The sequence below is a fragment of the Chiroxiphia lanceolata genome, chromosome 3 (assembly GCF_009829145.1).
Source record: "Chiroxiphia lanceolata isolate bChiLan1 chromosome 3, bChiLan1.pri, whole genome shotgun sequence".
NCBI lineage: Eukaryota > Metazoa > Chordata > Aves > Passeriformes > Pipridae > Chiroxiphia > Chiroxiphia lanceolata.
In genome coordinates, this window is record NC_045639.1 from 54,574,783 (window position 1) to 54,601,242 (window position 26,460).

General features: G+C 40.4%; 1 protein-coding gene across 5 annotated transcripts in view; it reads left to right on the plus strand.

Moving 5' to 3' along the window:
- SYNJ2 (synaptojanin 2) overlaps positions 1-26,136 on the plus strand; it is a 69,276-nt gene extending 43,140 nt beyond the window's left edge. For all 5 annotated transcript variants that reach the window (XM_032683474.1, XM_032683476.1, XM_032683475.1 and 2 more), the window contains 16 exons: positions 1,142-1,333; positions 3,392-3,476; positions 4,619-4,759; positions 7,537-7,729; positions 9,482-9,640; positions 9,862-10,018; positions 11,807-11,924; positions 13,727-13,945; positions 15,205-15,283; positions 16,521-16,689; positions 17,098-17,247; positions 19,696-19,830; positions 20,949-21,061; positions 21,478-21,586; positions 22,877-23,079; positions 25,001-26,136. In XM_032683474.1, coding sequence (XP_032539365.1) covers positions 1,142-1,333; positions 3,392-3,476; positions 4,619-4,759; positions 7,537-7,729; positions 9,482-9,640; positions 9,862-10,018; positions 11,807-11,924; positions 13,727-13,945; positions 15,205-15,283; positions 16,521-16,689; positions 17,098-17,247; positions 19,696-19,830; positions 20,949-21,061; positions 21,478-21,586; positions 22,877-23,079; positions 25,001-25,762 — 2,984 coding nt within the window. In that variant the 3' untranslated portion in view covers positions 25,763-26,136. The remainder of the gene's footprint in view (positions 1-1,141; positions 1,334-3,391; positions 3,477-4,618; positions 4,760-7,536; positions 7,730-9,481; positions 9,641-9,861; positions 10,019-11,806; positions 11,925-13,726; positions 13,946-15,204; positions 15,284-16,520; positions 16,690-17,097; positions 17,248-19,695; positions 19,831-20,948; positions 21,062-21,477; positions 21,587-22,876; positions 23,080-25,000) is intronic.
- Positions 26,137-26,460: the final 324 nt, after the last annotated feature.

Here is a 26,460-nt window from a genome sequence, read left to right on the forward strand (position 1 = left end):
GTTTACTTTGGTTGCTTACACAACAAAAGCACACTGCTGATTTCTATAGTCATCAAAAGTAAGTGAATATAGCAGTTTCCTGTGAGGATGTCTGACCAGCCTAGAGAGCCATGATAGTGCTAGATTTGGACTGAGGTGAGATTCTGGGCTGCTCTCCGCTTTTCCTTCTGTGTTCTAAACTTCTCAAGGCTTCAGTTTAATTTATAACTGGTGATGTGCTTGATTGCTTGTCCTGTTATCAAGAATAAAGCTCATTATCTTCCTACTATCTGATATACTGTTGTGTTTGGGATTTAATATGAAACTAATGACCGGGCAAGTGAGTGTGTGGTACTTAGTTGCTGGCTGGGTTTAAACCATGGCATGTTGGTAACACACTGACGTTTTTAGTTGTTGCTAAGTAGCGTTTATACTAAGTCAAGGATTTTCAGCTTCTCATGCTCTCCCATTCAGAAGGCTGGAGGGCTACAAGAAGTTGGGAGTGGACACAGCCAGGACAGTTGACTTCAACTGGCCAAAGGAATATTCCTTACCATATGCTGTCGTGCTTAGTATATAAACTGGGGGAGAAAGCTGACTGGGGGCCACTGCTTTGGAACTGGCTGGGCTTTGGTTGGAAAACAGTGAACAATTGCATTGTGCATCACTTGTTTTGTGTATTCTAATTTTATCATCAGTATCATTTTTTCCCCCTTTTCTGTCCCATTGAACTCTCTTTATCTCAACTCACTTTTACTCTTGTGATTTTCTCCCCCATTTCACTGCGGGGGCAGGGAGCCAGTGAGCAGCTCGGATAAGCACTACTAAGCACTAGTTGCCAGATGGGGTTAAAACATGGCATTGCTGTAGACTAAACTGAAAGGATTATGGGTGATAGAAGAATTTTTTTGCTTATTACTTGAAGAAGTACAGAAAAATGTACACTAAAAGTGAGTGACCAGCCCTTCACAAGCTTTCAAAGGATTCCTGGTTTCTGGAAGAGAAATTGCTGACATCAACCCCAGTTATCTTGTAGCTATCGCCATTTGTGTTGTTGCTGCTAGGGTAATGTCATGCTGCTGTCTGCATGGCTTCTGTTCTTTTATAGCACATTCTTCTTTCTTTTTCACACACCTTCTTTCTCTCTCCCCTCTTTTGTCAGTAACTCCAAGTATTTTGAAGGCCATGTCAGAGCGTCAGTTTGAATTTACAAGCTTCAAGCGTGTTCGTGTTGCCACGGGGACCTGGAACGTGAATGGGGGAAAGCAGTTTCGAAGCAACATCCTTGGTACCAGTGAGCTGACAGACTGGCTGCTGGATTCTCCCAAGCTCTCAGGAGTTTCAGAATTTCAAGGTAAGATTTCACAGTCAAAATGTGCAAGCAGTATTTTCTGTCCAGTGAGTCAGGACATAAGACTTGACCACACTTTCAAAGGCAGTGCATCTTGGAGGGTATCTTCTCTCAGTTCTTAGGGGAGTAATCAGTTCCTCCATACTTGTGCTGCCTCGCTGCAGAAGTGGAATGGTGTGTGAAGGGCTCCTGATAGTCAGAGTATCTCCTGAGTCTATACCATGTGACTGTTTTGACCTTCAGCAGGTCAATTGTGGGATGTATCTGCTTATTCTGCACCCCATATTTTATTTTCTTCTTCCATATCTCTGTTCTTTGTTCTTTATCATGAGAGGGAGCTGCATGCGTAGGTGCCATCAGAACATCTCCTTAGTCTATATGGAGCTAAACATATCTGTACAATCTGAGCTTCTCTGGAAATGTTACTATCAAAGCCTTCAGACAAAAAGATTTATTATGATAAAGGTGATTTCCTTTTTTTGTTTTAGCAGTATAGAAAATTATTGTGCTTGTACCTTGCTGAAATTGGCAGCCAAATTTCTTATTTATGCAACAAGGTCAGGTATTGTAATTGATTTACAGATTTTTATGAAGGTAAATGAAAAGTGAACTTTCTGTCACTTAAAAACCGAGTGGTTACAAAACTGTGACAAAACCTGTGCTCTTGTTGTTGGAGTGGAATATTTAGCTTCCTGCAGGCATCACGGGCATCACCTAATCTTGAAGGTTAGGAATTCATTCCTCAAATCCTTGGCTACTTATACAAGTTGTCTTGTTTGAACCCTTAGTACTTGAGTGATATATGATTAGGTGCAGACCACTGTCTGAGCAGCTTAGGTAGGTGATTGGTCCAGTCTGTTTCAGAAACACTTTAGATGTGTTAGCACATGACTATGCCCATGATATTATAATTTGTTGAGAGCCTGTCATGTGTTAGCCCTACCAGGCCTTCCCCTGAGAGAACCAGAGGAGCAGGACTACATGGTACAGGCAGCCATAACATGATAGGTCTAAGCAGCTTCTGGAAGACAAGTGAGTTATGAATGGGCAGAGTTAGGGTACAACCATGGAAATGTCTGCATTCATGTTAGTATCAGTGCAGTGCCTACACAAATGTGTAAGTATTCAAAGGCAACTGTCCAAAATTATTAATGGGAAATACACATGTGACACTGCCTGTCATGTTAAACCAATAAAGGAAGCTAGCTGTCATGGGCTAGTTTCATCTTTGTGTCTACAGAGAGTTGCTGTATATTTCACTTTTCTTTCCATTTGTGCTTTCTGAGTCAGATCTGATGTTTCTCTACTATTTAGGTCTTCCTGTTGAATCAAGTTACTGTCACCATGGTCATATGACGGTTTAAAAAAAATAAAAACCCTTTAGGCAATGGACAGACCTGATAGGTTAACAGATTTTCTTCACTCTATTATATGAGAGCGTTTGATCTTTGGTGTTTTACCAGGGTAACATCCACAGGCCTGGGCCAGGGAAGGGAGGGGTCACTGTGCTCTAGAGTGACCTAACCTTAAGTGCGGGTGATCTAAGAAGGACTTGGAAGAAAGAAGACAAGAAGAAACTTCAAAGGCTTCCTTAAACTAGTAGATAAACTTCCTAAAGGCGTTGAGATGGAAGTGACATACTGGTGTGTGGACAATAATTTCAGTTACATAGGAATCAGTGTCAAAAGAAGAGCGTGTTGGGTAAAATGACAAGCAGATAAAGATGGTGGGTAGTGGGATGTTGTGGCTTCAGTGATGAGTGGAGTGAGGGAGAGAGAACATTGAATATTTTCCCATCTTAACATTGCTGCAATATAATGTTCTGTTCTGAACTGTTTCCTGCAAGAGAGATGGAGACCAACTGGTGGGAGAAAAACAGGAAGAAATTTCAGAGGAACTGCAGGGGTTGTTTTGTGAGATTAGATTAAAGGAGCTATGAATATGTATAGCTTGGCAGGGGATAGAACTACAGGAAGGATCTCTGACAGAAATTAGAATACAAATCATTAGAAAAAGCAACAAAATAGTAATTCTGATATGACTTTTCCCTCTTGCCAACAGATGACGATAACTGCCCTCCTGACATATTTGCAGTGGGATTTGAAGAGATGGTTGAGTTAAGCGCAGGCAATATTGTAAATGCCAGGTAGGTAAAAAAATCCCTAAACAACAAACACCTGAAACCAACCAAACAATTCCCCACCCCCTGCAACTCAAACCAAACCAAACCAACCACCCAACCAAAATCCCAACCAAAAGAGCAGCATCTTCCCCAAAGAAACCAGCCATGTTCTTTTTTATGGTCAAATGTATAGAATATTTCCTTCCAAATCTGTTGCTTGTAATCATAGCTGGAAATATGTTTCCCATTAACAAATGTCACTGGGATGGTGTTGAAAGTGATCTTTCTCTGTGAACTTCTGCACAGTAGAATACACTGTGTTTTCTAAGTCTCTTAAGTCTTTATGTTGGCAGAGGAGAATTTTGATGTTTGACATTGATTTAACACTTGTCCTTAAACCCCTGTCTGATGTTGGAAAAATGTGCTCAGTGACTACAAACACAATTGGCCTTCATGTGGAAATCCTAAAATGAATGAAATGTCTCTGTGGCTAATTGTATTTGTGAAAATTATGGCTAGAGAAGGAGTTAAAGGCAAAGCCGGAGCTTGGCATGTCAGCATGTACAGTAGGCTGTTGTGTGTACTGGTCCTTTTGAATCTGAAAGAGAGGGATCCCTGAGGATAATGTTTCCAATGCTGATTCATCAGGCTGGCCAGTTAGTTATCTGTTCTGGAAATGACAACTTACAGCAGTGCTTAATATGGCTGCAGGGCTGGTGATATATCTGCATGGATCGGTTGAATTTGGAGATAAAAAAAAGCTAAGTCTACAGATGTGGTTGCGAGCACATGAAATCTTACAAGTCATGAGATTGGTATGGATATTTGCTTTTACAGTTATGATTGCTATAATCAGCTTCCAGTTATCTCCAGTGAATGGGTGCATGGAGAGTCTTGTGAGCGTGGATTTTTCTGACCGTAGTAAATAAAATCCCTCACACATCCAGGAGCAGGATAACTGTGTGCTGTTCTTGGGCTCATTGACCCTACTAACTCTAGGCTAGCTTAGGAGGAGGTGTTATCTGTCTCTGCCATGCATCCTACAGCACCTCAAGTTCTACAGCCTAATGGGATGTCTGTAAACCTAAGGCACAGTTAATCTGTTCGTGTTATTGACTGTTGGTGGTTTGTTTTGATCCCATTAAATGATTTTATGTTTTTTCCAGTACAACGAATAGAAAAATGTGGGGAGAGCAGCTTCAAAAAGCTATTTCCAGGACTCATCGCTACATTCAGCTGACATCAGCACAGCTTGTTGGTGTTTGTCTTTTCATCTTTGTACGACCATATCATGTCCCCTTCATCAGGTAAAAAAAAAAGAACTAAACCAAACCAACCAAACAACCAAACAACTTCTTCCCCCACCCCTGCCACAAAAAACCCCAACCTGTGTCTTCAGTAACACCTGCTGTTGGAGTGTGGCCAGAGAGCATGGGAGTGATTTTTCAGCTCAGTGAGAGTCATGCAGACCTGGATTTTGGTCTCTGCTCCTTGTGGGAGAGAGACATGTTAGCAGGAGGCAGTAGTCTGGAGTCTATCGTCAGGTACGTTCCAGGTGGGCAGTCAGGGTGGAGCACCTTGTTTGTGTGCTGTCTTTCTGGAAAAGGAATGATCTGGACTAGTAAGTCCAAGAGTGTTTGGTGCACTGAATGAAGGCAAGTGCCTTCCTCTGCCTGAAGGGCAGGTTTTACTTTTGAACCCTCCCCTTACTGTTTCCTTATGGAAACAGGTTTAGTTCCAGATCTGAAAAGGATGGTTGAAAAGGTGGAAAGAGAGTTGGGGAAAAGAGACCTAATTTTGACCCCTGACATTTTATAGAATTGAGAGCAAAGAGTATTTGTCTTGAGAGCAAAGAGTATTTGTCTTGAGAGCTATTAAGTGTTTGTCTCCCAGATGCCACAGAGAACCAGAACTATGTGCCTAGTCAGGAGGGTGCAGAGCTGCAGATCCTCATGTTACTAGCACAGCTGTCCCTGGAGGGTGACCAAACTCCTCCAAGATTACCCAGCCACAGGGATATCTGCATTAAAATGCCTTTGCCTTGGGCAAGAATTATGCAGGATATGTGTAAATGGTTAGGAAATGAATAATTTGCCAAAACTATCTTTGGGCATCTGACCATAAAGCCCAGAATGATTCAAACAGTCCTCTCTACTATTAGGGACACTGATTGGCCACTGCATTTTGTGATTAAAATATCAAAAGCTGCCTCTTTCTTCCCTCTGATCTCATATCTACTGAAAAGATCAGAACAGAGCTTGTGGGACATCAGGTGCTGTAGGCCAGGCAGAGGAATGCAATCCAGGTAATTGATGGTCTTGCATTGCCTTCCCAGTAATCTTTCTTCAAAAAATTTCTTTTTTTCCTGCTATGAAGCAGTCCAGAGGAGAAGTGTTTCTCTCAGTTTTTTTGACTTTTCACCTGGCTTACAAAAAATTTGAGTAATCCAGTAGGAAGTGCATGGTTTAAATGAAAATCAAAAGCAGAACAGTACAGTGGCTCTGTCACAGTTGTCAAACTGCTAAAAATTGGATGTAGCCTTTTGAAACTCAAGAGAAAAAAGGAAGGGTTTGATTTTAGTGACTAAGTTTCACCATTTAATGCAAATGCACTGTTATGTGTTACGTGAGCATAATCAAACCTAGCCTGTATGCTTGTGTAGTTGTCCCATATCTAGAAAAAGAAAACAAAGATGATCAGAAGTGCAAAAAAAGCTTACAGAGATTGAAGAGATTTAGACATAAGATAGAAAAAATAGAAAAATAAAATGAGACAATAGCTGAAGTTTATACAGCAGTGAAAGGATTGATGAAATTCAAGCAGTGAATTTACAGTGGGTTGTCTCAGCATAACCTTTGCCGTAAATGCAAATCAGATGAATATCAATCAGGAGTTGGGTAGCCAGGCAGCAGGAAGGGAGGACTCTTTAGAGTGAAAAGCCTGAACATGTGCTTCTTTCAGAGTGCTTAAATCCCATTGTTTCATGGAAAACTTAGATGTTCTTCCTTTGCCTCCCTGAGGGTGTCTTCTGGTGGTGTCCTACTGTGAGGAAAAGACAGGAAATTAAAGAGGGAGAAGAAAGATACAAAAGATGGGGGAGGAAGAGAGAAGAAAATGAGAGGCATGGGGAAGGAGGACCTGTAGCATCCAGCATCATCTACATCGTGAATTTCTGAGAATACTTCAAATGAGACTTAGCAGTTTTCTGCATGCCCCTTCTAAAATCAGTAATATTCTAACCCAGATCTACTTGACTTCTCTCAGGAAAGTAAAATTTTCTCACTGGGAAGTACAGGCATGATGCTGGGGTTGGTTACAGGAATGATCTCATCATTTACTTATCTGATCAGACAGCCATGCTGGATATCTGGGAGAAATTATCCTGAGAACAGGTAGTCTTTTTACCAAGTTATCCGTCTGTAGTAAAGTGTATGCTAATCATGACATTGAAATACTAAGTAATTAATAACATAGAGACCCTAAACAATTTGTCATGAGTACAGAACTTATTTAGGAGTTAGACATAAATAGTTGTATCCAATAATCACTGATTTTATCACATCTGATTTAATAAACTATGGGTTATGATTTATTGCTATTTAATTGAATGAAAAATCCATCACGAACTGTGAAGTTGGGTTCCAATACATGTGAACACTAATTAATTTTTTAAATGTCTGAAAAGCAGATTCCCCTATGTCCAAAAGTAAAAGGAAACATAACAGTAAATTTCGTTATTATTTTAAGGATCATGATAGAGGTAAACTTGAAAAGTATATTCTGTAGAAATTCCCAGTATTTCAGAAATCAAGTCTTGGTGGTCTGTTTGGAAGGGACAAGTAGAGGAAAATCTTTTCAAACAGTGTTATTTCTGTACTATTGTATTATACTTAATTTGAAACATAAGTACTTGAATATCATCAAGAAACTAGAAGATGTGCTTAAAAGCAGTAAGCTTTCTGGAGGGGAGAAAACATGGCATTGTAAACTGGCTTTTCCTTTATGTTGCAGTCAAAGTTAATTGAATGTTTGTCCCTGCAGTCCTTTACTCTGTTATCTTTCTGTTTGTTTTTTTTTAATCCAGGGATGTAGCAATAGACACTGTGAAAACAGGAATGGGAGGAAAAGCTGGAAATAAAGGGGCAGTGAGCATTCGTTTTCAGTTCTATAGTACCAGTTTCTGCTTCATATGCAGTCACTTAACTGCTGGGCAGACTCAGGTGAAAGAGAGGAATGAAGATTATAGAGAAATCACACAGAAACTCAGCTTCCCAATGGTAAGTGTAGATGTATTTATGCTAAAAACATTGGAGATAAAGGTGATGTCTTTACATTGTGAAAGCTGGCCTCAGGATGTATTTGGTGACAGGACATCAAAGAAGTCATCTCAGTGCCACAGAGAATGGGAATAAAAGAAAATGGTAAAGAAAATGTTACAAAAAATAAAATAAGAAACTGTTTCACAGGAGACTAGATACCACACAGTATAGCACTTGCTTTACAAAAGTATTACTCCTTTCAAAAATTTGAGTTACTGCAGTGCTTGAAAAGTCCTCAGCTATGCACAGTTTTCAATTCAGTCTTTCAAAATAATGCAGTTTAATTGACGCATCTATAAGGCATCATGGAGAAGATCTAAGTGATTGGTTAGAGCTGGAGAGCATGATATTAATAGCTCTTGCTGGCACTAGTTAGTGAGAATTCCTGAAAGACCATCCATGCTATTCAGTACACCAGTGCTTTAGCTGCTCCTGCTCGGGTATGATATATCAGTTCTTGGTCACTGACATGGTACTTTTCATTCCTTTCATTTTGTCCTCGTGAATGTGTCAGCATCAAGGAACTGCTGGCTTTTCTCAGAGTGTGGCAAGTAGGCACTATTGGTCTGTATGAATAACTTTTCCCCTAAATTGTGTCAAATCAATCACCCTAGTTTTTTATTTCCAGCTTGTCTCCTCAGGCCAGTAGATAACCCATGGGATTTGATAGCAGTACTCCTTTGATTCCCTTAACGTTGATTGCTTTAATTTCCACAATATTTCCTTTCTTGGACCTCTCCAGAGAGGTCCTAAGCCAGAGGTGGGTGGGTGGGGGGATTGGACCAGCTTTTGTATTCTGGTTAGTCAGCAAAAAATGGCATTTAGGTTGCAAAGCATAAAATTTTAACTTCCTGTTGTTTGCAAGGTTTAGAGGCTTGGCACATGCAGCATATCAATCAGTTGGTTTATGTAGGAGCTAATACTGACAGACTGGACGTCCTGCATAGACGATCTGTTCCAAATGGCCATAAAGTTGTGTTTGTGGCAGTTTTTCCTTCTAATACCTTATTAACTATTTGATGCCCTTTACATCTGCAATAGCTAAACGTACCTTGTGTGTATAACGCATATAAAGAGTGCCCTCTAGTGCTGTGACTGCAAGAGCTCCGTAACGTTTCCCTGATAAATCCCTCAGGTTTGGAGGTTTATAGCTTAACTGTGGGGAGGGGGGGGGCGGGGAAGACTGGTTAGAGGACAGGATACTAAATTTAGAACTGGAGTGAATTTTCATTGGCGTTTTATTTCAATACATTTATAAAACTATGACGTGCACATAAGATCAAATTTGGAGCTTGTTCTTACTCAGGAGCTTTGTTGCTGAATGTGCCTTGGTAGCAGAAATACATTTGCTGTTATATTTAGAATATGCAAATATATACACGTGGAATGTGTTAGGGAAACAAACATGTATTTTGAATATTCATGACAGCCAAATTGTGAATATAAAGCTGGGTTCCAACTTAGACATACTTTCAGGAAAGAAGGGTCAGAGTCTGACACTCTTGTTTACAAAATTCAACTCAGCAGGATGCCAAAGACAGTGAAGGAACCATTGTATTTTACCACAAGATGAATTTGAACAAATAGAATGTGACAAGTGGGTCTACTATTTAGTAATTCAGAGAGACTGAGTTGTACATTTCAGTGCATTTTAAAGGTATTTTCATGAATGTGATTTAACATTAACGGTATTCTGTACCTCTGAACTAGGGGCAGAGCATGTTCTCACATGACTATGTCTTCTGGTGTGGTGACTTTAACTATCGCATTGATCTAACATACGAAGAAGTCTTTTATTTTCTCAAACGTCAAGATTGGAAGACACTTTTGGAATTTGATCAACTGCAACAGCAAAAATCCAGTGGAAAAGTAAGGCAGTATATCTAATTTTCTTGAATACCTGCATGCTGTCTTGGTCTTGTTCCTTGAGAGAGTGAAGAAGTTGTGTTTTCAGACCCTTGTTTGTAGCACATGAATGTAACACTTTGTTTAAAACTCAGTATGTTATTTGTGTACAAAGAAATTGATACTTCAGAATGGGACCTACCTCAGCTGTAACTTAATCAAAGAGATATTATTTATTTTAATAGATTTTTAAAGACTTCCATGAAGGGACTATTAATTTTGGACCAACATATAAATATGATGTTGGCTCAGAGGCTTATGATACAAGTGATAAGTGCAGAACTCCAGCATGGACTGACAGAGTGCTTTGGTGGAGAAAGAAACTGCCTTTTGAAAAAACAGGTGCGTAGGATCTTTCCTCCTTCTTTATCTGATTGTCCAACTCTGCTCTGCAGTGGTGCAGCCTCACCTTGGATATTGTGTGCAGTTTGGTCCTTGCAATATAAGAAAGTTATTAAGCTCTTAGAGACCATCCAAAGGAGGGCAACGAAGATGGTGAAGGGCCTTGAGAGGAAGCCGTATGAGGAGCAGCTGAGATCACTTGGTCTGTTCAGCTGGAGGAGACTGAGGGGAGACTTCATTGCAGTCTTCAACTTCCTCATGACGGGAAGTGGAGGAGCAGGCACTGATCTCCTCTTTGCGGGGACCAGTGACAGGACCTGAGGGAATGTTACAAAATAAGAAGTATTTTTTTGCATATCCAGGGACAGTTTTTCATAACCATAACCATTTTCTCAGTCTGTGAAAAATCTATGCCCCAATGTTTCTAAAACTGAATGAATTCATATTAAAAGTGTAATCACTGGAGAATTAATTTGGCCTATCCCTACAAATGTGATTTTTCACATGCCTGGGAACTTCTGCTTGGAATTTAAGTCATACCATGATTATGTTAAGTGTAAAAACTACAAAGCAAAAATAGGGCAATCAGAGAGTACATGTCAATGGGATACAGTTATGCACTCTTATTTAAGGAATGAAAAACAAAGTAAAATGAGGAGCTTAAGCCATTGATAAGAGATGCAATCTGGGGAAAAAAGCTGTGTGAGACATAATAAGGAAGTTAAGACAGCCCTCTTGTGCTGACTGTTTTCATTTTAGAGAAGGAACACCCTTCTGCATTTTTGATGCATATTCCATATTTTGTATGGCAAAGCTTGCCCCTGGGGGACTTCAGTATTTGGAATACACACAGAACGTAGGATCTAACTAGCTGGTCTGCAAGAGTCAAGGCAGGTTTCTTTCTTTAGAGCTTGTAGGCCTCTCACAGCTATTTCACGCGGGTATATTACTGACCCCTTATCTGTTCACCCAACTTCCAAGCCCTGCAAAGCTTTTCTTAGTTCACTACTAGAGTTCCTCTCCTTTACTGCTGGTGGCAAGGCTCTTCTGCCTCTCAGTTCTAATTGTTTTGTGTTGCTTCTTCTTACTGTTATAGGCTAAAAGACTACTTGCTTTCTGAGAAAGAAGTGTAGCCCCAGTGTGAGTGATTCAGCAGAAATGCCATATTCCATATTAACTCATTTTCAGCTCAACAGAAAAGAGATAGTTATCCATTTGCCCAAACAGTGACCTAAAAACTTTCCTGTTATTAACAACAATAGAATACCTCACTCTAGCATAATGTCTGGAGCACTTTCTGTCACCTTAATGCATTGCAAAAGAAGTATTTGGAGACTGGATGTGCATGGGTTTGCTTTCTCCCACCTCTTGTGTATTATTTCTCCAGTACCTGTGTAATATTCAGATTTGCAATGTCATTTCCAAGTACAGTTTCCATGTTCAGTAATGGGACAGGAGGCAAAATACTAATAAGACTCTATCAACCCAGAAAAGAGAGAGAGTACAGGTAATTAATTGGGTGACATTCAGGTCAACCATTTTGCAAGTTTCTTATTCTAGTGATCAGCTGTCTTGGTTGCAATCCCAGTCCTTTCTGTATTTTTTCATTCTACTCCCTAATTTGTAAATCTTTTAGGATAAAAGCTCTTCCTGGAATGTTATATACAAGAACAAAAAAAAACCACCTCCCACTACTGGGGTCTGTGAAGAGCATTCTAATAAAATAGTGTTTAACTGTTAGTAAAACTAGTTTTGAGTGAGTTTTAAATCATGTTTTGTCCTGCATAGCTGGAGAGATCAATCTTCTAGACAGTGATCTGAATGGTGATACTAAAGTGAGGCACACCTGGACCCCTGGAGCCTTGATGTATTATGGGAGAGCAGAGCTGCAAGCATCAGACCACAGGTAAAGTCCTACGCAAACAATCAGAGAAAGGACTGCCAGATTAGATTGTGTCAAACTGAATTGCACCTTCAGAGTGAGGGACCAAGTCTAATTATAACAGGAATTACACCCTTATTCTGTGTTCAGTACCTGTTTTTCCCCTCATAGTGGGTTTTATACCAGGGTGGCAAGTATCTACAGTTGTATTTATTTCTGTTGCACTGTGATCTCAACAAACACTGGATAAGTTGCAGCAACAGGTGTAGAAAACAGGGCTTTCTGTTGCTTGGTTTCAGAAAGCTCTGACAGCTCAGGAAGCTGCTCTGATGGACTTCCATTCAGCTTCCTGCAGGAGAGGAGGAGGTTGGGACTGTGTGACCTGAACAGGTGTAAGACAGGCCACATAGAGCCAGGTTTGACCTCTTCACAGTAGTCAAGTGTGGGTCTTCCTCACCTCCCTTAAAAATGGAGATGGGAGAAGGAAGAAAAATCAAAGACCAATGCTTCTGGTTGATCCATATCATTAACTTCTCTTTGGGGATATGAATGACCTTTCTTTGTTAAACTTGTTCTCTGCTTCACTTCTGAGAAACAATTTTGGTAATAAATACACTTTGAAAGGTCCCTTGCATTCAGAATAATATTTGTCTCACCCCTTGCATGCCCTGTGGAAATGCTACAATTGTAGCATTGATTGTTCCTCCTAGCAGTGCTCACTGACCCCCAGGAGCTGTCTTTGTGCTTCTCATGGTGCTCTTGCATGCAAGGACTGTTCTGTATTCCTCCAGCAATGGAAGAACATGCCTCTTGCAATCAATTTATCTGTGTCAAGGCTTTGACATTGCTGTGTTCCAAAAAGCACAGTGGAGCTACTGCACTCATTATACAGGACCCTGAGGATGCAATCTGTGAAACATGGCTGTTATACATGGCTTTCTGTTTCAGCAAACTTGGTTGCAAATACTGCTTTTTAATTACAGTCAGCAGGTTTTCTTTCCCGAAGTCTGTGCTAGAAAAAGGGCATAGCTGTATCTTTGTGACATATGGAAACGCATTATGATTCACAGTGCTTAAGGAAATAGTTAATGCTTCCTATACATTTTTCCCCTTTACTATCCCTTTCTAGCTTTGCTGTTGTTGCTTTCTTATGCCCTGGTAATGAGTATTCAAGAGCCAGGTCTATTAAAACTAGGAGGCAGCAATTTTAACATAGTTATAAGAGCAGCCATTCCCATTACTGCTCTGTGTGTATGTGCAGGTGGAAATCTGAGAATGTGGATTGCTTCCACTGAGATGAGTTTTACTCTTTCAGACAGCTCTCTCAATTTTATTCAGATCTAACACACAGAGAGGTAATTTGTAAGAAATGGCTCAAGAACCAAGTTTGCAGCCTTGGGAGCTTATAATGATTGACATATATTTGCTACATAAAAACCTTATACACTTAGAGTAGCTTGTCCTTAATTTTTGGAAGAAGATATCTTTATGTGGCCTTGTCTAACAGAAAATAATACATTTCCATCCTGATCTATAGAGGTTTTGGGACACAGCTGTTTGATAATGAGTGAAATATCCTGGTATTTTTAGTCTGCGGGTTTGCCAAAAGTGCTACATACAACTGTTATTTAAAATCCTTTATGGTGTGTCCTCACTGTTACATTCAGGTAATGCAGGGCTGGGAAATATGATTAATAGTGCTCAAAGCATGATCTTGACCACTACAGGAAAAATGAAGCTTACCTGCCCTACTTCTTGAAATAGACTTTAGATTTATATAAGCATTTCTTATTTTTAAATAAGCATTTTTCCTTTGTTTCACGTAGGCCAGTGTTAGCTATTGTAGAAGTGGAAGTTCAGGAGGTTAATGAAGCTGCCCGTGAGAGTGTTTTCCGGGAAGTGTCATCTTTCCAGGGACCACTAGATGCCACAGTAGTGGTAAATCTGCTATCACCAACACCTGAAGAGAAAAATGAATTTCCTGAGGACTTGCGTACAGAGCTTATGCAAATGTTTGAGGATTATGGCACTGTTGTTCTGGTCAGGTAAGTTTGGGATCTGAAATGGCATGTTATCTATTAAAAGCACAGACTAGAAAATCCCTTTTATCCTGACAGAGTTAACTTTGTTTTGGAAGGTACTATGTTTAATTCCTTTCCTGCATGTTGAATTCTTCATTAGAAATGTAATACAAATATTTTGAATACCTTATACCTCACAACAACCTGTTAAAGAAATAGTCTAACAACTCTCTTGGCTGAGTGGAAGAGAATTTTATTCAGGACAGCATCATAAAGCAGAGGCTTTGATGTAAATTATCACCTTTAGATTCAGGCCTCACTTCCATGCATTTCTGTTTCTGGTGGGTCTTTGGGCCCTGCTTCACCTCTTCTGAGGAGATCTGCTCTCTTCCACAACTCTTTTACACTCAGTAGGATTTCCTGGCTGGGTCTCCTTTCTGTTGGGGGTCTACTGCTGTTTTGGTAATAGTACAGCTTCTTGCAGTGCTGTCGCGTGCTGTGTTTGAGAGGGAGAGTGTGATACCTTCTGGCAGAGCAGCTTAATTTCATTCTGATTGATTCTGTACAGGGCTCCAGCACAGCTATGAGACTTCTGTTTTGAGGAATACAGGCAAAAGACCTAACAGTTGACCTCTGGGAAACACCACCAGAAACTTGTTTATGTTGTATTGGATCCATTTATTAATGGAGAAAGCTGATAACCTGTTGTTGTGTAGTTTTGTGAAGTACCAATATAAACTGAGGGTTCAAAAGCAGCCCTGCAGGAACAGCAGCATCACCTTGCTTGTGAAGAAAATGAGCAAGAAAAGAACATGCTTTGGTGGTTTTGGTTTAGTTAGTTTTAATTGCTTTAGATCTTGGTGGTATACTAGTCTTTGGGAACATGTCCTCTGAGGTGAGGGTATGCAGAGCCATAGAAGTTAGTACAGAGGGATATTGGACTGGATGCCCCGTCAACAGCTGTTGGGATGTTTGTACTGCTGCTTCAGGAGCAATCCAGTAAAGGACAGGGTGCTGGGGTCACACAAGGGAGGAAGGGAGAGAAGTGGGATTCACAGATCACCTACTCCTCCCCAAAAAATAGAATTGTAAGGAAAATACAACTAAAACCAAATACATAGCTATATATGTATCATATATATATATATATGATACATATATATTATATATCATACGAGATATATATCTATATAGGATAAAAAACTGTCATACTTGCCTTTAAGGGTTTTATGCAATTGTGGAGTAAAATGCACTGTTTTTTCTCCTCTGCCTTTTTTCACTAGGATCATCGGAGGTCAAATGCTGGTGACATTTGCAGACAGCAAGTCAGCTCTTCATGTTATGGATATAGATGGTGTCAAAGTAAGATTCTCTCAAACCTATAACAATAATTTCATAACAAATTTCTCAAAAGTGGCTGCTTAGAATAAGGTAGTTGAGTTTCTAGGTAAATCAAGTAGCATTATTTCAAAGGAAGTTAGTGCTCACAAAGTCCTTAGATTTCACCACTGCTGAGGCTTTCAATGCAGTATTTCAGTTTCAGGATGGCATGAGGTGATCTTTCATGGAGCTCCTAAGCAGTTCTTAGGATCTGGCCTCTGATACCACTGCAGAATACATGGACTTGGTCATTGTTCTGGCACTTGAAGAAGTTCTCCTGAGATTCTGTGTGACTTTATACTGTTGCCAAAGCATCCTCATGATTGTGGTTTGGAGATTTTTCATTTCTCTTAAGTTATCAAATAAACTCCTTCTACCAAGCTAGAACAACATGATTCATTGGCCTCCATGGCAAATTCAGCATTAGCAGTAGGCACGCGTTTACCTTCCCGTCCCGTGCTCTTCCTTCCCACACATGTACTCTGCAATTCATCAACCCCCTCATTTTTGCTGACAAAACTGTTTGTGGGGCTGCCCTGTAAACTCAACCCTGAAGTAATGGATTTAACCCTCATTCTTCTTTAATATTTGCAGTTTTCTCTTTTAATTTGACTCATGCCATTGATAGCATGGACTGAAACACAATTGTATATGCACAGTGTGTGAAGGTGCTGGGAACCTGGGCTGAGAACTTTTTAAGCTAGTTTTCCTGTCATAATATATCCTGATGGCTTGGATACATTTCACCCCAAATGTCATAGAGCAACACAGGTAGACAGCAGTAGTCCTAACCTGTTTAATAATATACTTTCACCTATACATCAACCATATATGATCAGAGAGTCTCCTTACAGATGGCAGCAGGCAACAAACTCTTGTGTGTTTTAAAACTGCTGACTCAAAAATTGAAACCTCCCACACCAATATTACTATCATAGTATCCTTTTGATGATATTTGATGTTTCACCTATTTCTCCAGTATTTCCCAAATGCAGCAGCAGTGCTTTTGAGCTGTGAAGTTCATTTTCTTTCAAGAATATTACTACAGTCTGAAAACAGGGTTATGGGGGTAGGAAGAGTGTTTCCTTTTCATTTAGCTTCTGAAGTTGCATCAGTTTCTGAAGCAATTGTACAGCAGACAACATTTGCTTATTTTGTTCAGGTGTTCTTGTTTTGTGAAGTTGCTTGGCAAAGGGGAACAATTCTTTCTTTGCATTAGGTTAGAGGCAGAACAGTGAAGATCCAGCCCAAGACTAAAGACTGGCTAAAGGGCCTTCATGAGGAAATTGCTCGAAAACGGGACAGCATTGTCCCCATGTCCCCCACAGCAAATTCCCATCTTCTGGAAGAAAATTTTGACTTTTCAAGTTTGGACTATGACTCAGAAGGTAAGCAACAGGTTTCTAAGCAAAGTTGTGAGAAATTGCTTCACTGACTTTGGTTGCACAGGGAAGATACAGTGTGAGTGTCAGTTGTATCTTGATTTGTAACGAAGCCACACTTTTTAAAGAGAGGATTATAACTAAAGTCGTGACCTGGCACTGTGCCTTGGCAGAGACCTGTTACTTAGATCATCCTATCAATTTAGTGTTTTGATATATGTTAGCAAATTCAGTGTATGGTACAGTTGTCTGTATAGAGACACACTGTAATGAAACACATGGGTTGGTTACACAAGAATCTTGCCCAGCCTATGTATTAAATTAATTGATAGTATAGGTTAATTCACTGGTAGTATGGAGAGATAGAGAATGCATTTGCTCACTAATTCTGTGTTATCTAATATTTTAATCCAGGTGATATAGAGGATGAAGATGATTATTTAGATGATGCTTTGTGTCAATACCTAGTAGCAGACACAGCAGAAGATATGTCTGATGGATCTGGACATTGTGCATCCGTAGCTCTTTCAAACAAATCTGGACAAAACCCACGGCTGTATAAAGGTGAAGTATCTACCTTCCTTAAAGTAAGACCTGAAGGTTTGTTGTTGTTCTCCTGTTGTATTTTCCTATTCATTTTTATTTTCATTCTAGGTCCTCCTGTAGTAGCTATTCATGCTCAACTCCCGTTGAGTTAGTGACTGTAACTGAGGCCCTCAGGCATAACAGCAATAAAGCTTAGATTCTCCTTCTCTCTAGCCCAGAGCAAGGCAAGAGTGCTGAAAAATGCTGTTTTATAGCCATGAGAAACTAAGTCTTTTTATCCACTTGATATTGTTTGGTACCAGAGCAGGTAACAAAAGATTGTATGTTGTTTTCTTAGGCCCAGTGCAAAATCAAACCAAAGGAATCCTGTTTGATTCAGTGATAGGCTCAACTCTGTCCTTTGAGTAGCAGTGTTAAAGCAGTCAGGTGTAAGCTGGGAGGTTGTTTTGTTCATATTACTTGAGAGGCCTAAAGTTTCTCCTTTGTTCCCATTTGATTTATTTCTGAGGAAGGTGAGGTTCACAGAAAATATATATTCATTCTTGTAGTACTTCATAAGTCTGTTAACTTTTGTTTTGGTCACATGGCTTGTTTGCACATTATTGTGACATGATTCGGTAAGAGAAGATAAAGCTGTGAAGAGAATACTGACAAAAACTGCACCAAGAACTAGCTAAGCCAGTGGGATGTGATCAGGACATGCTTTAGTGGCCAAGCATTGACAGGCTGGGTTGCGTATTAAACACTTGATTGCGACACCAAGTGATTCAGTAGCTGTGATTCTCCACTCTCTCAGAAGTGCTTTGTCCTCTGACATAACAGTGAAAACTTTAATACCTCCAAAGGTTGAGTCAGAAGTAGAGTTCAAAAAGATAAAATGAAATTCCTACATTTACATAGACAGATTTTCCAACAGTGATTTATATGGCTTTCTTGCCCATCTTGAGTCATAGGCTTGGTGCAGCATGGCCAGACCCAGAAACCTAGCCCTGAGTCAAGGAATCATTATTAAATACTGTGAAGCCAATCACTTTTATTATAGGGTGCCTTGCCCTCCAAGCACCTCTGGCCTACTGTGTGATGATTCATTAAGCCACAGAGAACTGCAGTGACTCTTGTCACCCACATTAACTCTTCCCCTTAAAAAATATCACAAAGTAAATAGAGATTATGGAGTATAGTTTGAAGGAGGTCAGGATGGTGTCATGATCTCACACAACTCAAAATATGATATATTCAATTCATCTTAAAGTGTCTGCAATTTCAGATGCCTCCATAAGCTTCCAATTCTGCCTCAGTAACTCCTAATTGAAGGTATGATGATTGTGTAGCTGGTGTTAGACACAGCTGGAAACCAGTGACAGGCACGACAGTGTGTATGTGTGTTTCTGAGGTCAGAGAAGGGCATAGCCTCACGAAATTGATGTCTCTGCCAGCAGCCTTTTGGGGAAAGGGATTGGGTGGTGATGGCTGGTTTTTTCATGTTCAGTTTCACTGCCAGAACTTCAAACCGTGCTTCTAAGTGCCTGCATGACTGCTTGGATCCTACCGATGAGCCCATATCTGCAGCTCAGAAGTATTGAAAATGCAGAGAAGAGGGAGGGTGGGCTGGGCAGATGACAGGCTCTGTCTCTCTGGATGCCATCCTCTGCTGAGTGGGAGTAGGAGGCTGTGAGGCAGCTTGGTATTCCCTGCAGAACAAAGCTTTCTGAAAAACAACAACTTGTTTAAAAATGCCTGAAGTATGAGAGACTGCTGCTACACAATTCCTTCCCCATCTCCTCCAAACCACAGGAACAAAACTAAACCCGGTGAATCTTGGAGCCCTAAAGAACAGAGGCAGGGCAGCCATGGCAGGGCAAGAGGATTGAAGTGAAAATCTTCACTATAGCAGACAGGGACAATAAAGCAATCCTTACTTCTCCCCTCTACAGCTGTCAGAGAGGCTTAGATGAGATGAAAGACTGAGTAATTAGTTAGTGATGGAAGGTGCAGTCAAAGTCTAGCAGACTGAGGCAGGTGTACCTATTAGGAGATGTTGCTGGAAAGCAGAGATGAAAAAAAAAGCAGAGATGAAAAGGTGTCTAATCCTCAGATGAAATTCCTGTGTTTGGAGTTTGAATGAGAGCAGGTTGCCACCAAGTCTGGCTGTAAAAAGCTCAGAATCTAACAAGGTGACTAGTAACCCTGAAATCAGATGCAAGCAAGTCTTTGTGTTGGTACAAACAGTTAATAAATGGTGGAAAAGGAGAGAGAGAGAAGCATTTGACAAAAGGGTAGACGTTTCCTGCAGTGGGAGCAGGCAGACACTGGAGGAGAACAAAACAATATGAAAGGAGCCGTGTTGTGTTGCTGAGATACCTGGTTGAGGTGAGCCATTCACAGTCACCTCTCTCCGGATCACTTGGATTTGGTGCATTTCACCCAATGAGTATCTAATAAAAATACTTCAAAAATTTTCCATAGATGATACAGACCTGGCTGATTTGAAGCGGGAGCTGGAGGCAAGTGGGGAATGCCACCGCCGGATTCCAAGCAGGTCTCTGTCCATTCCTACCAGGCCTCGGCCACTTCAGCCGCCACAGAGGCCTCCACCTCCTGGTGAGTTTAACCTTCTTTAATGCTGTGTTGGCCCCTGCTGAACAGGTTTTGCCTGCTATTTCTTGTTCTGAAACGTCAGGCTGTTGAGGTACTTGTACTTGCCTCCCAGCCTGTTTCAGCTTGAGTATGGCTGCTGTTAGTACTGGGAGAAGTTTGTCTCTAGAATGACAGATATTCCACAAAAGAAGTGCCTTTAGTAAGGACAGAATGGCCTATATGTTTCACACGAACTCATCACTCGGGTTAGTGAGTTGAGCAGCCACTTCGTGGCAATAAAAATATTGGTATTTATGCCTACTGACTTCCAAAGTCAGTGAGTGTTTTCTTACAGTTTCATGGTTTCTGAATTAATTGTAATCATACTTATAAAAAGCTTTGACAAAATACTCGTTCTGAACAGTTTTTCCTTTCCTTCTTTGCTAGCAATTCTTGCTTGCTTTTGTGTTTATGAAAGAAATGCACAGTGGTTTATGATTTTCAGTGAGGCACAAAGGGGAAGTGATGCTCTTTACCTAAGCTCTGCACACCTGAAATGCCATCAGTGCTGTGCTGCTCCTTTTCTATGGCTACTTTTTGGTGAATGCTGATTGTGAGATCAGCAAGATCATCTTTGCTTTCTGTCTTAGACAAGCTACACATCATGTTTTTCTTGCAGCCCAAAAATCTCTCTTTTGTGTACATTTTCCAGTCTTAAATTAAAGGTTCTGTCAGGCTCCCTGTTAGAAGGATTATTCCCATTCATTTCTGAGTAAAATTAAATGAAAGCAAGACTAACTAGGAAACTGCTTCCTGAAATAGTTCAAGATTTCAGCATTTTGTTCTGTGTTGAGATTTTTTTTTTCACCTTAGATTAGACCAGTGACTGTTAAGCACATCAGTCTGCCTAGATTAAAGTGTCTGACTCTTGGCACTCACGCAGAGGGACTCAAGGTCCTCAGTGTCCTACAGGAAGGTCTTGCTTAATGTGTCTGTCCCTGGAGGAGCAGGGAGGGTGATGGCATCTCTTCATCTCTTTTATTTATCACAAACAGTTTCCAAGCACATTGTTTTTGCTCCGTTGCAGATAAAATGTTGTACCAGCTCTTGAATGTAAAAAGCTATTTTTATTCCTCTTTCAGCCGGAACATCAGGCAAAAAGCCCCCCTCAGATGGTTCCCTCTCTCCAGGAAGCCATTCCACCTGCTCCATCCTGGCAACAGCAAAGCTGCTACCTGGAGCCCCTCAGCAGCCAGTGAGTCCTGCTGCTCAGCATGGCCTCTTGCCATTGTCCTGATCTCTTCCATCTACACTGACACTGAGCATCACGTACAGGATGCACCTGTCATTACAAGGAAGGAAGTCCATCACATGTCTGAGCTGAAAATGCTAAGATAACTTCTAGTACTGTAATACTAGACTGCAGGCCCTGCTAGACACTAGAAAAAAGTTAATAAAGTGCCAGGAGTTAGGAAGGCCAAAGAGAGAGAATAGTGCTGGTAGCAAAAATGTAATATTTGCCAAAAGATTCTTAAGTTAATTTATACTAAATTCTGAATTGCCACTGGCAAGAACAGAATTTTACAGGTGTATGATCTTAGCTGTAAAATTACAGGTGTACAAGAAAAATCAATTCTCTCAAGATTACTCATTCTCATATTTTTTTTAAAGCCTAAAGTCCGGACTGGAATAAGCAAACCTTACAATGTCAAGCAGATCAAAACCACCACAGCTGAGGAAGCAGAAGAAGCTATTAGATGTCTTATGGAAGCCAAAGGAGGTGAGCACAGCTTTCTTACTGACTTCTAAAACTCTTTAAATAAAGAAAACTGTAGGTGTATTCATCCATCTCATCATAGCCCAGATGCACATATTTCTATTCAGAATTTCACCTGAACACATTCTTGCAAAATTGTACATGGTATTCTCTGTCAGTTCTGGTAACATTAACCTTTTCTGAAGATGATTAAAGTTTTATATTTTGTTGTAGAACCTGCTGCTAGGAGCACCTTAGGTTATTTATGTCCAGATTTAGTCAGAAAAATTAAAATATAAAGATGGGATCTTACTAAAGTAAGTGGTGCCTGTGTTAGCTCAGAGTTGCATAAAAGATATTTGCTGCTCTATTTAGTGAATGCTTATTATTCCAAGCAGAACTACAGAGCAAATACAGCTGCAGGAGAAATAACCTGGATTCTGTTCACATTTGGACAGCAAGTATAGTTGTAACCTAGATAGAAGCTTGCAGCACTTCAGCTTGAATAATTATGCTAACAGGCTACTCTGTGTTTAGGCTCTCTATCCAGTCCCTGGAGAAAAGAGCCTTTTGCAAGGGCAAGTTAGAGCAGGAAACTAGCTTAGGTACTGTGAATGTACCCTCCAGGGTTGCATGCAGTCTTTCTGCTGACGCTGCATGAATGAAAATGGCTACCTGAGTTTGCAAGACTCTCAGTTTAGGAGAGTCTTTTCATTTATAAATAGAACAAATGTAGTCTGGACTAATTCCATTTATTTAGAAATATCATAAAGGCATAAATTCTTCTGTTTGTTCCTCAGTGCTGTTCATTTAATTTTGAAATCAGATTTACTTCCCATTACTTTTGAAATTCACATTAAGCATTTCTCTTGGGGTGGATGAGAAAACTAGTCTGGTTAGCATCACTTTCAGTCCCTTATGTTGTACCACCAGTTGGCATTCACAGTTTTTCCCAAAGTACTCTACAAGACATGCTTGGTATCATTATCTTGACTTTTCAGACTGGGGCAAAAATGGACTCAGGACTTTAGGCCAGTACTCCTGAACCCCCAGCCAGTGTTTTTTCCACTTGGCCAAATGGTGGCATAGTACTGCTAGTTCGGCATAAAATTATTTCAGATGGGAGTTCTTCCCTAACGGCTTATCACAAATGTGATAGAATTGCAAAGGTCAGTGCTTATTTCTAAAACCTACCTTCTTGGCCTGAGTCAGCCCTTTAGGCCTGAACATTATGGGAAAGATGATCGTGAAAGAAAATACCTTGAAGCTGCATTCTGATCAGGCTGAGATGCCGTATTTGGTTTTGCTTTTCAGGACTACAGGAAGATGCAGTAAAGCCTGTTCCAAGCAGAAACCAGACTTTCACGAAACCTGAGCCTCTTCCCAGCGTCCTAAAGTCAGCATCATTTCAAGGGTCACAGGCAGGACCAGTGCCTGTGCCTCACCGTCCACCACCCAAAGTTCCAACTCCGAAGAAGCCAGTACCCCTGCAAAGGACTGGAGTCAAGGTGGAAAATGTAAGACAGTTGCAGCCAAATGCATCCAGCCTCCATTACCCAATGTGAACAATGGCAGGAGGGGTAGGCTGTTAAACAGTTTGTATGAAGTCCTGTCACGTCAGCAGGCACTGAAATGATTTTGCATAAAATGTTAGAAAGATTGGAAAGAGAGCCATATTCCGCTTTTCTGTTTGTCAGTTCATTCTCGTAGATTTTGTTACCTTTTTTCTGGTTTGTCTAAACCTTCTCAGGATTTAAGACTCACCTCTTCTTCATCACAGTGTTTACTTTTGACCATGAGTGATTTACTCTGTAATGACTTGAGGCAGCTTCTTCATCAGTTCTGCATCCTGTGTCCTCGCTTTTCTTGCACACCTTATAATGGGATTCAGCCTTTCAATTTGAATTTTGGAGTCTACTCAAGAGTTCAGGTTCTTAAAAATACAAACCTGTAGGTGTTCAGGTTTTAATCACTGTCAGGTCTCTACAGTGAAGATAATAGTTCACCTCTAGAGCTGCTGAAATAATTATTTAATGTTGAAAGCAATTTAAGTACCAGAGAAAGACAAATATAACCTTTTATATTCTTCCTTTAACAGAACCTCTGCTAAGAAAACTCTATTCTGAGTTGTCAGGGCTCCTGCCTTACCTTCCTGTCTTAAAGGCATTCACCCCTTCTCTATAATGGACTTTGTGCCATCTTTACTTAGCAGATTCACAAAAACAAACAAACAAAAAAACCCCAACAAAACAAAACAAAAAAACCCCCAAAACACAACACAAAAAACCCCCAAACAAACCAAACAAAACCAAACCAACCAATGAACCAAAAAGACACACACACAAAAAAGCAAAAAACACACACACAAAAACCCAAACAAAAGAAAAACCCACGAGAAAGCACGTGCCAAGTAGTGGTCAGTTTGTTTGTTTTGTCACCATTCCCAGGTCACTCCTGAAAGGTGCTGAGAGGGATTGCTATTTTGGTGTTAGTTATGTGAGAGCTTCTGCAGGAATAGATCCATTTCAGTTTGATTCTGCTTTGGAATTCCACTCCTTCCTCCGCCTGAGGGAGGTCAGATGGGAGTTGTGTACTTGAAAACCTTTACCCAATCCACCTCACTAAAAGAGCGTGCAGTCAAATGTAGGCAACTTAACAACAGCATATAGACAGAAGTGGCGGGGATATGTCAATCATGAAATACAGAGTAAATATTTTGCCTGCATTAGAATTATATTATCTTTTAATTCTATGCAAGAGTAATAAAGAATTTAAATGCTTGCATTCAATCACACCAAGTGTGAGAAATCTGAAGGAGCCCTTGCCCTCTTAGACTGAGCTGGGCTCATTATTTATATATTTTTAAATGGTGGATATATGTTAGACTGTACTTTGAGAGCTTACTTTAATCTTCAGTTTCTAGCATCACTGAGACAGGGCAGAGCCATTAATGCATTTATTGGGTTAGCATTAGCTAATTGTCCTTCATTCTTACCTATCAGGATATACCCAAAGGCACGTGCCCATTAATTTAGGCCTCCCTATGCATTCTTGCTTAAATAATACTAGTCAGTGGAGAGATGTCACAAATAAATAACTCTTTGCAGAACTGTGTTGATTTGTCCCAGAGCAAAATCCTAATGTGAAAGGGAGATGGTCAGAAAGAGATGTATTTCTCACACAGGGAGCGAACAGGCTGTCCTCAAATAGCTCTCTCTAAATGAACACAGGTGCAAGGCACAATGCATGAGCACAGAGCCCAGCAGGTACAGCGTAGAACTGTGCTGTCAAGCCTCCTCTTTGGACTGGTTTTTTTTTTTTCCTTCCAGGACAGCCAGTTTCTCTTCATAACGCCATCCATAAGACTTGCAACAGTAGTGACTCAAACTTTAAGGTACCCATTTTTTTCTCACATTTCTTCTTCCTTTTCCCCCTCAGGCAACGTCTACAGAAGAGCAGTTTGACCAACAGACAGTACAGTCTCCTTTTGGCTTGCTAGAGCCCCATCTAGAAGACAGAGCTATTCTTTGTCCAACCAAGATCACTCCAGTCCCTAAACCCAGAACACCACAAGCTGGAAAGCCTCAGGAGAGCCGGGGAAACACTGAAAGGCAGCCCCCCTCAGCAAGCATGGCTGAGGCCATTGTACTGCCTCCCCAGAGTGTTCCCTTTGCCCCAAAGGTGCCACCACGAAGGAAGAAGTCTGCTCCTGCAGCTTTTCATCTGCAAGTTCTCCAGAGCAGTGACAGCCCACTTTTTAGTGGGTCAATGTTCAACTCCAACAACAACAACCCTGGGTCCTGCTCCCAGACTGATGTCCTTGCTCGCTCAGCTCCTACAGCCTCCACCGGCCCAGGAAACAGCACAACAAAACTGTTGACACCAACTGCTGCAGAACTGAATGCTAATATCCAGGGCCTTCCACAACGCTTGGATACCAGCTCCCTTCCAGAGAACACCAGTCTTTTGGACCTGGACGTGCCTTCTTCCTGCCCTCTTTCCATACAGGCAACATCAGCTACTTCTTCAGCACACACTTCAGAGAATTTAAAACACCCCAACCTGAAAGATTTCAGTCACTGGGTTACGTTTAGTGATGACGAAGACAGCAGTGCATTGTCAGAAGGGTTCAACAAACTGCTTGTCTTACAACAAAACAAAAATACCTTGATGAAGACAAATACTGATTTAGAATTGTAAATTTTGCCTCCTTAATGTTCTTACAGAAATCATAATGATGATGCAAAATAAAAAATTAATCTTTTTTATTTAATGAAATAGATCATTTGTCCATGCTACATTTCATTTTCACGTTTAAAGATAAAGATACTGCCCCTGGAGGGAAGTATATAGAGTACATACAGCCTAACATTATCCACAGCTTGTTTGAAAAATTCTTTATTCTAAGTTATTTCTTTTTATTAATTCATCTTAAGATGTTTTATTTCATTTTGGGTACGAATCATATGTAAGAACATGTAATGATGTATGGAAAAAAAGACATTAAGAAAAACATTTTCCTGTGGAATTTATATTTTAATCAATTGTTTGAAATAAAGCATCTTTACCTCTAATAGTTAGACTGCCACAGTTATTCTGGAATGAACATCCAGAAGGGGAATGTACACAAGTATAAAGACAGCAGTAACACTGATAGTGGTCTGCTACTTCTGCTGTGGAAACAAGGCTCAGACATACCTGCTTGTAGATCTTTACCAGTGGCTGTGTTGGCAGCACTTACCTTGTTAGACACATTCCTCTCTGGAAGTAAAATGAGTGGTGTGTACCACTTCCTGGATATAAAACAGAACCTGCAAAGCAGGCAGCTAAAAACAATAAACAGATTGCAACTTGTCATGGTAACTTGTTAAGCATCAAGATCTTTTATTATTAAAGGA